Source organism: Taeniopygia guttata, chromosome 4, assembly GCF_048771995.1.
Source record: "Taeniopygia guttata chromosome 4, bTaeGut7.mat, whole genome shotgun sequence".
NCBI classification, from domain to species: domain Eukaryota; kingdom Metazoa; phylum Chordata; class Aves; order Passeriformes; family Estrildidae; genus Taeniopygia; species Taeniopygia guttata.
In genome coordinates, this window is record NC_133028.1 from 1,465,645 (window position 1) to 1,481,291 (window position 15,647).

Genomic DNA, 15,647 nt, shown 5'->3' on the forward strand with positions numbered 1-15,647 from the left:
CGGGAGAATTGGGCAGAGACTGGCTCTGGAAATCCTGGAATTCCTGGGGTGCCCTGCTGTGGATCTGCAGGAGCACAGGTTCTGGGAAACTCTTGGATAAGGATAATCAGTGGAAAACCCAAGATGTGTCTGGAAGGTGCTGGCAAAAATTTATGCCTTAATTTAATGATTTAAATAAATGTAATTAATTTTATTCAAATAATTTAATTTAATTTAGGAAATGGCTCCATGGGATCCCAAACAGGATTCTTAGGAGCGACATAAATTCCCACAATTCCAATGAGGGTGACTCTCCAAGGTGAAGAAAACAATGAGCGTTGGGTGCTGGTGCTGCCAAACTTCACCTTCCTCTTAAAAATGGAAAAATATGGGATTGACGCCTAAATCAGCACTGCCAGCAGAGAATTCCCAAGGATTTCTTCCCTTCCAGATCTGCCATGGCTCCAATCTGCTCCCAGGTCTGTCACAGGCAGTGGGACAACCTGAGACCATCAAATACCAGTCCCACCATCAGGCCATCCATGGCTCCTGAATTTATTATGGAACATGGATATGGAAAGGACAATTCCATGGTATCCCAGGAATCTGCTAATATCACACTGGTTGCTCCAAGCCCCAGTGTCCAACCTGGCCTTGGACACTGCCAGGGATCCAGGGGCAGCCACAGCAAATCTGGGAATTCCAGCCCAGCCAGGAATTCCTTGCCAAGATCCCAGCCCAAGCTCCCCTTTCCCAGTGGGAGCCATTCCCTGGCTCCTGTCCCTCTGTCCCTTGTCCCCAGTCCCTCTCCAGCTCTCCTGGAGCCCCTTCAGAGATTCTGAGCATTCCCTGGATTTTTCCCTTCTCCAGGGGAACATTCCCAAGTTATCCATCAGTTCTGCACCCCAGAATAAGGAATATCCACTGCCTGGGAAGCGGAATCTGCAGAATCACTATTTTCACGTGTGAAAATAGGAATTTTTTCCAACAGGATCTAACACCACTGTTGGGATGCCTGGGAGTTAGGATTAAGAATCCCAGAATCCCTGAGGTTGGAAAAGCCTTTTGGGATCAACAAGCCCAAGCTGTGCCAAATCCCCACCTCAGCATCCAGGAATTCCTTGGACGTCTCCAGGGATGGGAACTCCAAACCTCCCTGGGCACTTCCACCCTTTCCATTAAAAAAATGCCACCTGACGTCCAAAAAGAAATGTTGGGATAAAGGAGAAAGACAAAATCCCACCCAAAGCCAAGGGATTGTTGGGATTGTTTTTCCTGGCTCCAGCAAAGAGCAGGAAAATCCCAGCGGGATTCCTGACACCTCTCCAAGGCTGTCCCAGTGGCAATTCCTCCTGGAAGTGTCAGAAATGACAGGATTTAATTAAAACCAGGAAACTCCAGCATTATTCACCCGTCGCTCCATAAATTCACCCCAAGACTCAGATTCATTATTTCATCCAATATTAAATTATTAAAAAGGCAGAAAAACGTGTCACATTCCATAGGAGCACAAATATTCCGGCTGGGAGTCCGTGGGCACTCCAATCCCATTGGATTAATTTTAAGAGATCCCCCTGGATGGTTCTGTTTCAATTTTGCTCCGTTCCCTGCCCGGTTTTCGGAAAATGTGCCAGGAATTTTGCATTGGAGCATTTTATGGATGCATTTGAGATATTGGATAATCGAGAAATCCCAAAGGAAGTCCATGGAAAATTCCCTCTCTCCCCTGTGCTGGTTGCAGTGGGTTGGGATGGATGTTTATCCAGGGGGATCTCTCCCAGCTTTTCCAGCTGTTTTGAATTAAAATTGATAAAAAAGGGGAAGAGTTGATGTTGATTCTTCCCTTTCCCAGAAACAGGGGAAAGAAGGGATCCATGGGGATCTAGGAGCCATGGATCCATGGATAACAAAGCTGGGATGACCTCAGGAGGAGCTGGAAAATTCCAAGGTGGCAGCAGATCCATCTCCAAGGTGAACACCACCAGCTCCTTTGAATTATCCCTTCTGAGAGAAATCCAGATGCCCATCTAAGGTTGGCTTGGAAAAGCGGGAAATGTATGGAATTCTGGACTGGTTTGGGCAAGAAGGGACCCTCGAGACCACCTCATTTCCCAGCTAGAATATTCCCTGGAAAGGAAATTTCCATGAGCTCCATGTCGTCCAGATGCCTCTTCTTCCCAGTGAATTCCTGGCTCAGAGGTTCATCCCATCATTCCCACATTCAATGGATGTGTCCATGCTCCAGGCGTATCCCACACGCTCTTCTGGGTTGATGCAACTTCCCAAGGATTCATTGGAATTTCTCATTGCCCCATCCCATCCACGCAGAGCTAAACTTGAGGAAAACCTCGCACTTGGAATCATCTCCCACCTATCCCAACTGGATCTGTGTCCCTCGGGATAATGAAGCTGAAGGAAAGGTTGGATGGGATATTGGGAAGGAATTCCAGGCTGTGAGGATGAGGAGGAGCTGGGATGGAATTCCCAGAGAAGCCGTGGCTGTCCCATCCCTGGAAGTGTCCAAGGCCAGGTTGGACAGGGCTTGGATCCACCTGGGACAGTGGGAGGTGTCCCTGGTTGGGCTTTAAGGTCCTTCCCATTCCAAACCATTCCACGATTCCATGGAACTGCTGGCAAACCCAGCAGACTTTGGGATTCCTCCTTCCATCCTTCCCACTGCAATGGCCAAGGAAAAAGGGAACAAAACCTCTCCACCCTCTGCATCCCAACCCCTCAGAACAACATCCTGACATTCCAGGGATACCTCAGGTAGGGCTTGAGTGTTTCCAGGTGGGAATTCAATGCTCCATCTCTCTAAATTCCTCCCCCCCTTTTTTTTTTTAATGGAAAAACACCATAAAATATCACTTTGCCAGAGACAAAACCTCCCTGCTGGTCCAGCTGGGGACAGCCAGAGTTCCACTGGAAAGGCAGGAAAAGGAACAGGGAATTGGGAAGGGGGAATTTGATGCCGAGTGAAGCTTATGGGTCCCTTTCAAGGCAGCGTGAAATTCGCTTCCATGATTAAATCGAGCTCCGAACATTCCCTATATAAACAACCCGGAGCACAAAATTTATATCCCAGCCTTGTCCAAGCCACAGGGAAAAAAGGCTGGAATTATTGTTTGGGGGTTTGTTTTCCAAGCGAGGGGAGGCTCTGGGATATTTTATGGGTTTTTGTGGATAAAGCATCAGGGAAAAAATCGGCTCAGATTCCCAGGAAAGTGTTGACAGGGCTGCATTTCTCCTGGACTGTGGATGTGCTCCAGAATACAAAGGAGGAAACCTGATTTTTGGGAAGGAGAGGAAGTCTGCTCCCAAAATGTCCCATTTCACATTCATCCTGCAGGAATTTGGGAGTCCTGGATATGCAGGAGATTCCCCTTGGATGTCGCAGAATCCCTGAGGTGGGAAAATCCCTCCAGGATCATCCAGTCCAAGCTGTGTCCTATCCCCACCTTGGCACTGAGTGCCACAGCCAGGAATTCCTTGGAAACCTCTAGGGATTCGGATTCCAAACCTCTCCAGGCACTTCCAAGGTCTGACCACCCTGTCCCTGAGGAAATTCTTGCTGAGGTCCACCCTGAGCCTCCCCTAGCACAGCCTGAGGCCGTTCCCTCTTATCCCGTTTTCCCCTGGGATTAAATCCCAGCTCCCACCTGGTTCAAACATCCCAGGAAGTTGTGAAGAGCCAGGAGTTCCCTCTGGATCCTCCTTTTCTCCAGGCTGAGCCCCTTTCCCAGCTCCCTCAGGACTTCTCCAGCCCCTTCCCAGCTCCGTTCCCTGCCCTGGATATGCTCCAGCCCCTCCATGTCCGTAAGAATCCCAAAACCAGACCCGGCACATCCATGGAAATGCCGTTCGCTCTGATATTCCAGGCAAACCCTTTCCTACCCTAAAGAACTTCCCAGATCCAGATGTGGCAGCCGAATCCAGCTGCTGCTGGAATTGGCACAGGAAGCTGAACATTCCAAAACCAATTCCATGCATTTTCCACCCTGTGGCACCTGTGGGATGTAGGAGCTGAGCTTTTTCCTGGGTGGATGCCTGGGAAAACGGGATCCACATCCAGGTGACCTCGGATGGTCCTGGTTTTCCCGTGACCAATCCGGTAACAGGCTTAACAGAGAATCCAAAGTTTAAATTTCCAAGTTAGGCTGGATTTTAGGGAAAATTCCTTCATGGAGAGGGTTTTCCAGCCATGCAGATGCTGCCCAGGGAAATGATGGTATGTCCATCCCTGGAATTATTTAAAATCTCTCTGGATGTGGCACCTGGGGATGTGGAGAGTGGTGGCCTTGGCAGAGCTGGTGATGTTAGAAGGCTTTTCCATCCTAAATCATTCCATGATTTTCTCATTTTCCATCCCAGGAAATATTTTCCTGCAGGACTCAAAAACCTGGGAATGTGCTCTTCCCATGCAGCCAACGTGGTTTGAATTTTACATGGCTGGAAGAGAAAGATGGCACCAAAAAAAAAAAGTGGGAACAGGGAACAAAGATGGAAATTTGAAAGGAATGCTGAGAAAAGCATTAAAAAATCATTTCCATGCTTTCTGAAGAGCTGTCCTAAAGATGGGAATAATTCTCTTCCATGGCAATATTTTGGAAATTTGGGATTAGGATTTTTGGATTGGGAATTTTGGACTGGGAGAAATTGAATTTTGGATTGGGAGAAATTCCCCTCTCAGAAGAAGAAGAAAAATCTTAATAACATTATTCCAGCCAGGAAAGTTATGGAAAACCATCCTGAAGTGGTTGGAAGGTTCAGAAAAGCAGGAAAAAGAGTGGCACATGGGTTTCCCTGGGTTTTCCCTGGGTTTTCCCTGGATTTCCAGGCTCCAAAGCACCTCAGGCATTCCTATCAGACCGAAATAACATGGACACCATCTTATCCAGAGGCATCCTTGGTTTTTTTTGGAGAGAGTATTTGCAGCCTGAGTTGGGATGACCCACAGAGTCCTCACCTACAGGAATTCCAGCTCTGGAATTCCCAGCATGGGAAGGACATGGAGCTCTTGGAGCAATCCAAAGGAGGCACCAGGATGATCAGAGGGATGGAGCAGCTCTGCTGTGGGAAAGGCTGGGAGAGTTGGGATTGCTGGAATTGGAAGTGAAAAATCCAGGGAATGCTCAGAGTCCCTGAAGGGGCTCCAGGAGAGCTGGAGAGGGACTGGGGACAAGGGACAGAGGGACAGGAGCCAGGGAATGGCTCCCACTGGGAAAGGGGAGCTTGGGCTGGGATCTTGGCAAGGAATTCCTGGCTGGGAGGGTGGGGAGGGGCTGGGATGGAATTCCCAGATTTGCTGTGGCTGCCCCTGGATCCCTGGCAGTGCCCAAGGTCAGGTTGGACACTGGGGCTTGGATCCACCTGTGATTGTGGAATTTGTCCCTGGATGGAACTGGCTAATGTTTCAGCTCCCTTCCCATCCAAATTATTCCATAATTTCATGATTCCTAATCCACCTGGCCACACTCCTGGGAGCTCCGGCACGGAGCAAACAAAGGAGAGCCATTGGAAAACTCTTTCCCTCCCAGCCTGGTTGGGCACAGGTGGTTTTGAGCAGCTCCCAATTCCCCACAGTCGCTCCCAACCTTTGATTGAAATTCCACCTTCCAGCGCCTCCCTTTCCAGCCGGGATTTTTACGGCCGCAGGAACCAAGCCGGAGTTCAAACAGCACATGGCAAGATCAAAAAATTCCCGTGGCCGGAATGCTCCACCCGGCTTTTCCTTCATTATTCCGGCCTTTACAGAGAGCTTTTACAAGGTGTTTATTTTCGGATCCAGCGTTGGAAGCCATGTGGTGGGAAAAGATTCCAGATCGGCACAGCGGGATGGATGTGCTTAAAGGGGTTTATGGAGGGGGTCTTGGCTTTTTCCAAGAGGGATAATTGGATGTAGTACACCCTGTACTTGGGATTTGTGGGATATGAAGCGTGAAATGAGCCCGGCTGGGATTCTGTCAATCATTGGAACTGCCCGGGAAGGTCTTTGGAAGTTGGGAATTGTCTGGGATGGGGGATTTGCTCGGCATCTTCCCAGCAGAGGCGCTGGTTCCATGGAAAATAAGATGGGATGGGGATCTCAGCGGGTTTTGGGGATCACAGGCGATTTTTGGGGATCTCAGTGGGTTTCGGGGATGGTCCCATTGCAAGCAGGAATCTCTGGGCACCTCATATTCCATGAAAACTGAGGCTGAGTAAAAGCAGGGAGCAGGGATCATGGGATCATGGGATCAGAGGTTGGAAAATTCTCTAGGATCATCAAGTTCAACTTGGCATCAATGCCCACCTCAGCACTCAGTGCCACATCCAGGAATTCCTTGGATACCTCCAGGGATGAGGACTCCAAACCTCCCTGGGCGCTTCCAAGGCCTGACCACCATTTCCATGAGGAAATTCCTGATGGTGTCCCAAATCCTCAAGGGATGAAGGCTCGGGATGAGGTGGATGAAGGACTTTGAGTCTCCAGGGAGGTGCCACAGGAAGACAGGATTTTCCCTGTTGTCCACAGACCACAACGAGCCAAAAATCGCAGAATCATGGAATGGTTTGTGTTGGAAGGGACCTTAAAGATGATCCAGTTCCACCCCCTGACATGGATAGGGAATTTCCATTGGATTCTTCCTCTTAATCCTTTTAATATCCAGGTGAAGGAAATTTAAATTAATTGATCTCTATTTTTTGGTGTCCAGTTTTCCCTAACTCCCATCATTTCCATCATCCAATTTTCCCCTGCATTCCATGCACCCATCCCAACCCCATTCCTGTTTCCTTCCATCCGTGCAATTCCCATGAACTGATCCAAGGAACATCTGGAGCAGCTGGAGGAACAAGGGCATCAAAATCCCATCCAAAAATCCCCATCCACTTCAACTCCCAATGCAATCGTCTCCTTGAATCCAAAGCTTTTCTTCCAGTGGCACATCCCAACCCATGTTCCCATCAGGAATTTGGAGTCAGCTCCTTTCTTTCCATATTTTTAGCCTTTTCGGGAAGTTTTTGCATGACATGGTGCCTGTTATTCCATGCTGGAAAACAGAGGTTCCCACCAAACCATCCCCATGGAATCGCCCTCTCCAGCTTTGGAATATCCCTGTCATCCAAGAGCATTTCCACACTTGATCCAATGTTTTTCACCTCTAATTCCAACCCCACTTTGCTTCCAAACGTGGATTTTTTAACAAAATTCCCAAAATTTCGCTGTCAACACCACAGAAAGGCCAAGCTTTGCACGGTTTTGCTTGTGAAAGTCTGAAATTCCTGTTTCACCCCAGAATTCCCATGAGGATGCAGGAATTCCATCCAGGACCACTCACCTTCTTGGCCACGTGGCACATCTGCTCCGCTGGGAGATAATCGAAGGGAAAGATGAATCTCCAGTTGAAATTCCCTTCTCCTCCCATGGATCTGTAGTGGACATCCGTCTTCTGCTTGTTCTCCTCGTGTCCCACCAGCCACCTGCCAGGGACAAACAGAGCCCGTGGAAAATCGGGATCGTGGCAAGGATTTGGGATCTCGCCCGATGTCACAACATCCGCGAGTGGGAAATGGAATATTCCCAGTCCCAGTGGCTGCTGGGGGTGGGGAAATCCTGGAGATGGGAGAGGGAATGCAGCAATCCCAGAGCTGGGAGATGAATCAGTGCTGGGGCTAGGAAGTCCAGAACTATGGAATCATGGAATGGTCGGGGATGGAAGGGTTTTAAGGATCATCCCATCCCACTCCAGGCACAGACAGTGACACCTTTCCCTATCCCAGGTGGATCCAAGCCCCATCCAACCTGGCCTTGGACATTGCCAGGGATCCAGGGCAGCCACAGCAAATCTGGGAATTCCAGCCCAGCCAGGAATTCCTTGCCAAGATCCCAGCCCAATCTCCCCTTTCCAAGTAGGAGCCTTTCCCTGGCTCCTGTCCCTCTGTCCCTTGTCCCCAGTCCCTCTCCAGCTCTCCTGGAGCCCCTCTGGGAACTCTGAGCATTCCCTGGATTTTCCCTTCTCCAGGGGAACATTCCCAGCTCTCCCAGCCTGAACATTCCTTGAGAATCCCTTTCCACTACTCAACAGCTTTTCCATGAAGAATTTTTCCCTAATACGCAATCTAGGACAGGCAGGTTCCAGCCCACGTTCCAGAGGCAGCAATGGATGGAAGGAATGTTCCCCACAGGATTCCTGATCCATAGGCAGACCCTGAGGCACAAATGGATCACTTCAAACATTCCCAATAGGGTTTTTCAGGATGACTTCCCTTCGGGCTGGAAGATATGGAAGCTGAGCAAGGTTTTACTCATTTCAAGCCTTGCAGGATTCTCTTGGATGCTAAAAAATTGGAAAGGGATCTCAGCAACCCCTGGATGATTCCACTTTTCCAGCAGCACAACTTTTTAGGAGCCCCAAAAGACACAGAACAACTCAACCGGAGCTGATAACAACAGACCTGATGGGAATACCAGGAAAAGTGCACGGCATTCGGGATTTACAGGCGGGAAACCGGGATTGTAAACCAGGGGTTTACAGTCTGCTCCCAAATCCCGCCTCTTCCTGTGCGTAAATCCCAAAAAAACACTAAAAAAGGAACTCCCTTGGCTGGGATTGCACCCGGGAAGGGAAGGGAAGGGAAGGGAAGGGAAGGGAAGGGAAGGGAAGGGAAGGGAAGGGAAGGGAAGGGAAGGGAAGGGAAGGGAAGGGAAGGGAAGGGAAGGGAAGGGAAGGGAAGGGAAGGGAAGGGAAGGGAAGGGAAGGGAAGGGAAGGGAAGGGAAGGGAAGGGAAGGGAAGGGAAGGGAAGGGAAGGGAAGGGAAGGGAAGGGAAGGGAAGGGAAGGGAAGGGAAGGGAAGGGAAGGGAAGGGAAGGTGCCAGAGGGCTGTTTCCAGGAATAAAGGGAATTCCAGGGAAAGCAGCCATGCAAATAATCCAACCTATGAGCATGGGAAAAGTCTGGGAAAGGTGCTGGGAATGAGTAGACAATGGGCTCCTCTCCCCATGGCCAGGCTGCTCCCACATCTTATCCCACTACGGGAACATCCAAGTAGTTCAAGGAAAAATACTGCCATGGGATCATCCCAGAGGTGTGAAGAAAAAGGTTGTGAGTTCAGCAGAGACGTGTCTTCCACATAGACACATCTCCATCTCTGGATCCAGAGATGGAGAGGTGTGGATCCATGGCTAGAAAGGTGTGGACCCATCATTGGAAAGGTGTGGATCCATGGCTGGAAAAAAGTGGATCCATGATTAAAGAGGTGTGGATCCATGGCTGGAGAGGTGTGGATCCATGGCCCGAGATGTGTGGATCCATAGCTGGAGAGGTGAATCCACTGTTGGAGAGGTGGATCCACAGTTGGCAAGGTATGGATCCATACTTGGAGAGGTCTGGATCCATGGTTGGAGAAGTGTGGATCCATACTTGAAGATATGAATCCACAGCTGGAAATTCATGGATCCATAACTGGAGAGCCATGATGGTCCCACCATCCCAGCAGAATACAAGTCTACCCCAGCAATACCAATCCAAGGACCACCTTAACTCCTTCCCTGCTGCTCCTGCACCTCCAGCCTCTGGAATCCAGGAGGCTCCGGAGCGGGACACTCACCCTTTGACATAGATGTCACTCATCTTCTCCCCGGTGATGCTGAGGTCATCCAGGATCACGTCCTTGGTGTTCCAGATGATGCAGCGCAGGTAGAACCTGGAAAATCCCGGGAATAAAACCATGACAAGGTGGAAAACTCATCCACCTGGAAGCCAGGTTGTCCCACTGATGGATTTCCCTTTGGGAGCCATTTCCCTGGAGATGATTCCACATCTGTCTTTCATCCAGGTGGGTGAATCCATCCCCACCCGTGGCTTCCAAGCATTCCCAACTCCTTTCCCAAAGAAAAGATGAGGAAGAAATGGGAAGTTACCTCTTGGCTTTGCGTGGAGTGACGTTGAAGGGGGGGCCGGGATGTCCCAGGGATTTGGGAAACAGATCCACCCACATCTGGAGCTTTCCCTGCATGGAAAAACAGAGCCCTGAAACCTTGGGAGATTCCAAACTGGAGCACCTGAACCTCCCCAGGGAGGTTCCCTTGGGTGGGAGGGGAGGATTCCATCATGGAAAAGTAGCATTAAAGGTTATTTTTAAATTATTTGAGGAATAGTAGGAAATGTGTTTGTGGATGTAAATCCTGAGGAGCAGCTGAGGGAGGTGGGAAGGGGGCTGGAGCACCAGGAAAAGCTGAGAGAGCTGGGAAAAGGGCTCAGCCAGGAAAAAACGGGGATCAGGGGTGACCTTCTGGCTCTCCACAACTGCCTGAAAGTTGGAATCTGATCCCAACTTGGTAGGAGTTGGGATCTGATCCCAGGGAATAACAGGAGAAAATGAAACGGCCTCAAGCTGTGCCAGGAGAGGCTCCAGTTGGACACCAGCAGGAATTTCCTCATGGAAAGGGTGGTCAAGCCTTGGAAGCACCCAGGGAGGTTTGGAATCCCCATCCCTGGAGGTGTCCAAGGAATTCCTGGATGTGGCACTGAGTGCCAGGGTGGGCATCAGGCACAGCTTGGACTGGATGACCTTGGAGGGCTTTTCCAAACCTCGGTGATCCCGGGATTCTGGGAGAAGAATTCTGAATAGAACTTTTAGACCAAAAAAGTAAAATTATATTAAATTAAACTAAATCAAGTTAAATTTAATTTAAAAATTGGAGCATATGCTGAAGGGAACAACCACCTTCCCTCACTGGGAATACCCCGAAATCCAGGGTAGACATTCCCAGCAGCATTCTGGATCAGGAGATGCCAGTCCTGGGCACATCCCGGCCACATTCCAGGACCCACCTGCTCGATGTCCGGCTGGAGCGGGCTGTAAAGGCGCCGGGTCTCCACATGCTCCGGAATCAATCCCTGCTTCCGGAGGGCAGCCAGGGCGAGCCGCTCCTCCACAGGCCCCAGGTGTGGATTCGGGGGTTTTCCATCTTCTGCCGTAGGGAAGAAAGAAGAGTGAATCCCACAGGGATGGATTTTGGCCTGGAACAGCTGGAGCAGCACAGCCTCCATTCCCAAATCCATCACCACAAACTCTGCTGGGCTCAGGGATACCATTCCCAGTGGGAAAACCCATGGAGAGCCTTGTGCAACCACCTCACAAATCACAGCCAGGGGAACATGGCAAGGATCCAGTTGCATCCCATGGAAAGGAGAATCCAATGAATCCAGCTCTCCTAAAGTCCCAGAAATCAGAATTCCCATCAATCCTCTGCCGATGTTCCCACTCCCAACAGTTTATCCCAGAGTTTAAATCCATCCAGGATCTTCAGTTGGGCAGACAGGAATGAGGTCCCAGTGGGATCCCATTTCTTCTCTGTGGGATTTAGGACGAAAGACGGGAATGGGAGGAGGAGGAGGAAGGACATGGAGACACCACCAGCACCTCCTGGGGGTTGTTCCAAGTTCCTACTCCAGTCCAAGTCCCTACTCTGGTCCAAATCCCTGCTCCAGTCCCACCAGGATATTTGTGGTTCCCTGCCCATGGAAGACCTGGAATTATCTCCAGCCCCTGATCCTGCCACAGATGGGCCAAGATTCCTCAATAATGGACATTTCTGCCTTCTCTTCCTGGTCTGGATCCATCCATCCATCCATCCATCCATCCATCCATCCATCCATCCATCCATCCCACTACAGCCAATGTCCAACTCCTGCCTCCCCATCCCACTCCTGGGATGGGACATGATGCCCTATCCTTGGATATCAGGGATGCAGTGAAGTCCCCACACCCGGAGGTGTCCAAAGAACCACTGAACAGGAAATTTGGACAAGGCTGGACTCGATCTTGGAGGTCTTTTCCAACCTGAATTCTGGGAATCCAGGATCTTCAAGGTTTTTTCCAACCTAAAAGATTCCCTGATTTTCTGACTCTGACCCAAACGATCCCAAAATCCCAGGCTGGGGTTGGTGGACTTCACCCCACTCTGGTCGTGCACCTTCCAGGACAATTGAAACACAACGTGCTCCATAAATATCATTCCATAAATATCATTTCATAAATATCATTCCATAAATATCATTCCAACTCCACCAAATCCCTGTGAGATATCTCAGCTCCTTCCTCGGCAAGGACACACTGAACTCCAGCCACCTGGGCTAATTCCCAAACATTTCCCAAATCCTGGAATTCTGGCGTGTGCGCACACGTGCGGCTTTATGTGCCGAGAAAAGAACGAGCCCCTCTTGGAGAACAACAAAATCTGGGAGTTATGGAATAACGGGCCGGGGGGAGGGGCTTGTAAAATCCCGGCTCTCGTGTTTAACGGCTCCAGTTTATTCCCAGTCCCGCTCCGGAGCTCGCAGCTGGATTCCAGATCTGCTCCGGGTCAAGCCTCGGGCTTTGTTCTGCTGTTTGAACTCGCTGCTGTTAAAGCCGAAGAAGGTGACAGCAGCCGCTGCCACGGGGGGGACATATTTTAACACCTCCCCAGATCTCCCAGGAAAACTTTTCCGTGAGGATTCCTTGCTTCCCTTCTCCCCAGGGAAAAACCGGAATTCCTGAAGGGATTTGTGCTTTGTTTCCCAAGAGAGGGATCAGCCCTGGGCTGTGCCTTGTTCCGTGTCCCCGGTGACATCCTGGGTGTGGTGGCTTTAAAATTCCAACCAAAATTTAGGTGGGATATTGGGAATTCTTGGCTCTGAGGGCGGGGAGGCCCTGGAAGAGAATTCCCAGGGTAGCTGTGGCTGCGCCTGGATCCCTGGAAGTATCCAAAGCCAGGTTGGATCCATCTGGGATAATGGGAGGTGTCCCTACCCATGGAGGGGATGGAATGGGATCATCTTTATGGTCCCAACTTAAACCATTCCATGATTCCAAACTGCAGCTCCTGGGCCAGGCCCGGTTGGATTTCACCTCCTCCTGGGACTAAAACTCTTTTTGTTCCTCAAAGCAGCATTTTCCCAAAATAACCCTCCTGCCCCAGGAATGTTGGGGCAGGGGGAGGTGCCATGGGCAGACAAAAAGCTCCTCCCCAAAAGTCTGGAGCTTTTCTCCGCCTTGTAGAAGTTGGGTTTGTTCCCTGATTGCTCCAAATCCCAAAAAAAATTCCCAGGTCTGTGTGTGGGATATTGTCTCCCTCTAGTGACCATTCCCAAAATGAGATTCCAATGGAAGAGTTGCTCTTCTGGCTCTGGCAGCACTTGGATTATCAGGTTGGAGCTTCTCACTCCCAATCCAGGGATGTTCGGTTTGGTCCAACTCAAGGTCAGTGCTCCTGGATTGAAGGTCTGGGTTCAATCCCAGGATTTGGGGCACGGCCAAGGTTGTGAATAGTCCAGAGCCAACATGGCCAGTGAGGAAGAGGAGGACGAGGAGGACGAGGAGGAGGAGGACGAGGACGAGGACGAGGAGGACGAGGAGGACGAGGAGGACGAGGAGGACGAGGAGGACGAGGAGGACGAGGAGGACGAGGAGGACGAGGAGGACGAGGAGGACGAGGAGGACGAGGAGGACGAGGGGGATGAGGAGGACGAGGAGGACGAGGAGGACGAGGACGAGGACGAGGACGAGGACGAGGAGGACGAGGACGAGGACGAGGACGAGGACGAGGACGAGGACGAGGACGAGGACGAGGACGAGGACGAGGACGAGGACGAGGAGGAGGACGAGGAGGAGGACGAGGAGGAGGATGAGGACGAGGAGGAGGAGGACGAGGAGGAGGAGGACGAGGAGGAGAAGGACGACGAAGAGGAGGAGGAGGATGAGGAGGAGGACGAGGAGGAGGATGAGGACAAGGACGAGGACGAGGACGAGGACGAGGAGGACGAGGAGGACGAGGAGGACGAGGAGGAGGAGGAGGAGGAGGAGGACGAGGAGAAAGAGGAGGAGAGGTCCACTACCCAATCCTGGCCTCTATAATGCTCCTCATGATGTCTCCATGCACTTGCAACATCAGTTTGGAGCTTCCCACAAACCCAAGGTCAACATTCCTGGATTGAAGGTCTGGGCTTGATCCCAGGATTTGGAGCACGGCCAAGCTTGGGAATGGCTCAGAGCCAAAGTGGACAGAGAGGAGGAGGATGTGGACAATGCCATCACTCAATCCTGGTGATGTCTCCATGACATCCAGCTCCATCCCTTCCTCTGGAGCAAGGAAATTCTGCTATCCCAAAGCATCCCTGACATCTTACCCAGCTCGGAGAGGACGTATTCCTGATCCCGGAAGATGATCCGGTCAGATTTGTAGGTGGGAGCTTTGTAGTTGTGCTGCAGGGAGAAGAGGTGGAGCAGCTGGGAAGGGCGGAGTTGGTCTCGCCACTGGTTGGGGCCGGAGCTGAAACCAAACAGAATCATGGAATCATGGAATTGTGGAATGGGTTTGGTTGGATGGATAATAAAGTTCATCCAGTGCTGTGGGCAGGGACACCTCCCACTGTTCCAGGGTGCTCCAAGACCCAGTGTCCAACCTGGCCTTGGGCTTTTCCAGGGATCCAGGGACAGGCAAAGCAAGTCTGGGAATTCCAGCTGAATCTCAGCCAGGAATTCCTTACCAAGATCCCAGCCCAATCTCCCCTTTCCCAGTGGGAGCCATTCCCTGTGTCCTGTCCCTCTGTCCCTTGTCCCCAGTCCCTCTCCAGCTCTTCTGGAGCCCCTCCAGGCCCTGCAAGGGCCTCAAAGGTCATCCCAGATCCTTCTCTTTTCCGGATTAGACATTCCCAATCTTCCAGCCTACTGGAGGGGCTCCAGGATCCTGGAATGGTTTAGGTTGGAAGTGACCTTAAATCCCATCCCATTCCACCCCATCCATGGGCAGGGACACCTCCCACTGTCCCAGGCTGCTCCAAGACCCAGTGTCCAACCTGGCCTTGGGCACTGCCAGGGATCCAGGGGCAGCCACAGCAAATCTGGGAATTCCATCCCAGCTAGGAATTCCTTCCCAATATCCCACCCCAATTTCCCATTCCTGGGATGGGAGTGCCACATCTGTGTGGGTGTCCTCATCCCGAGGTCACCAGGAGCCACCAGGGATGGAACAGGACCTCCCTGGATGACAACCAGGACTCTGGGAAGCACAGCTGCAGCCAGGTCCCCCAGGACAACCCTGCTGTGATCCCGTGGCCACCTCAGCCTCCCAATCCCAGGATTCACAGACATTCCAAGTGCACGGAGGAACCTACACGCAGTAGGTCTGGGGAAGGCCGCAGCGAGCTCCGTATTTGGACAGGAAGCGATTCTCCAGGTCGATGACGGTCTCGCCGATCTTCTCATCCTTGGACAGGAGGTCGTAGTCGTAGAGGGTGACCTTGAGGTCCTTCTCCAGGGGCAGGGTGCAGCTCAGCTCAAACATCCTGGAAACGGGAATGGGGAAATGCTTGGGAAAAGAGGATCGCACTGCTGGATTTCCATGGGAATGGAGCCACACCCCATCCCAACCCAATGGGGATGGGATGGATCAGAGTCTCTGAGCTGCTGTGTCACCTTGATCCAGCAAGGCCACGGCAGTGTTGTGCTGGCTTCGCTTATCATGGAATCATGGAATGGTTTGGATCAGGAGACACCTTAATAACCTTCTCATCCCACATTTTCCATGATCCCAGGTGGACCCAAGCCCAATGTCTAACCTGGCCTTGGGCACTGCCAGGGATCCAGGGGCAGCCACAGCAAATCTGGGAATTCCAGCCCAGCCAGGAATTCCTTGTCAAGAT

The 15,647-nt window shown here is 51.2% G+C and overlaps 1 protein-coding gene across 10 annotated transcripts in view; it reads right to left on the reverse strand.

Annotated features, from left to right (window-relative positions):
- The window catches only part of DYSF (dysferlin), a 71,800-nt gene that overhangs the window by 4,431 nt on the left and 51,722 nt on the right, over positions 1-15,647 (reverse strand). For all 10 annotated transcript variants that reach the window (XM_072927828.1, XM_072927824.1, XM_072927827.1 and 7 more), the window contains 6 exons: positions 15,120-15,290; positions 14,133-14,275; positions 10,794-10,933; positions 9,881-9,969; positions 9,568-9,663; positions 7,299-7,440 (listed from right to left, as the gene is read on the reverse strand). In XM_072927828.1, coding sequence (XP_072783929.1) covers positions 7,299-7,440; positions 9,568-9,663; positions 9,881-9,969; positions 10,794-10,933; positions 14,133-14,275; positions 15,120-15,290 — 781 coding nt within the window. The remainder of the gene's footprint in view (positions 1-7,298; positions 7,441-9,567; positions 9,664-9,880; positions 9,970-10,793; positions 10,934-14,132; positions 14,276-15,119; positions 15,291-15,647) is intronic.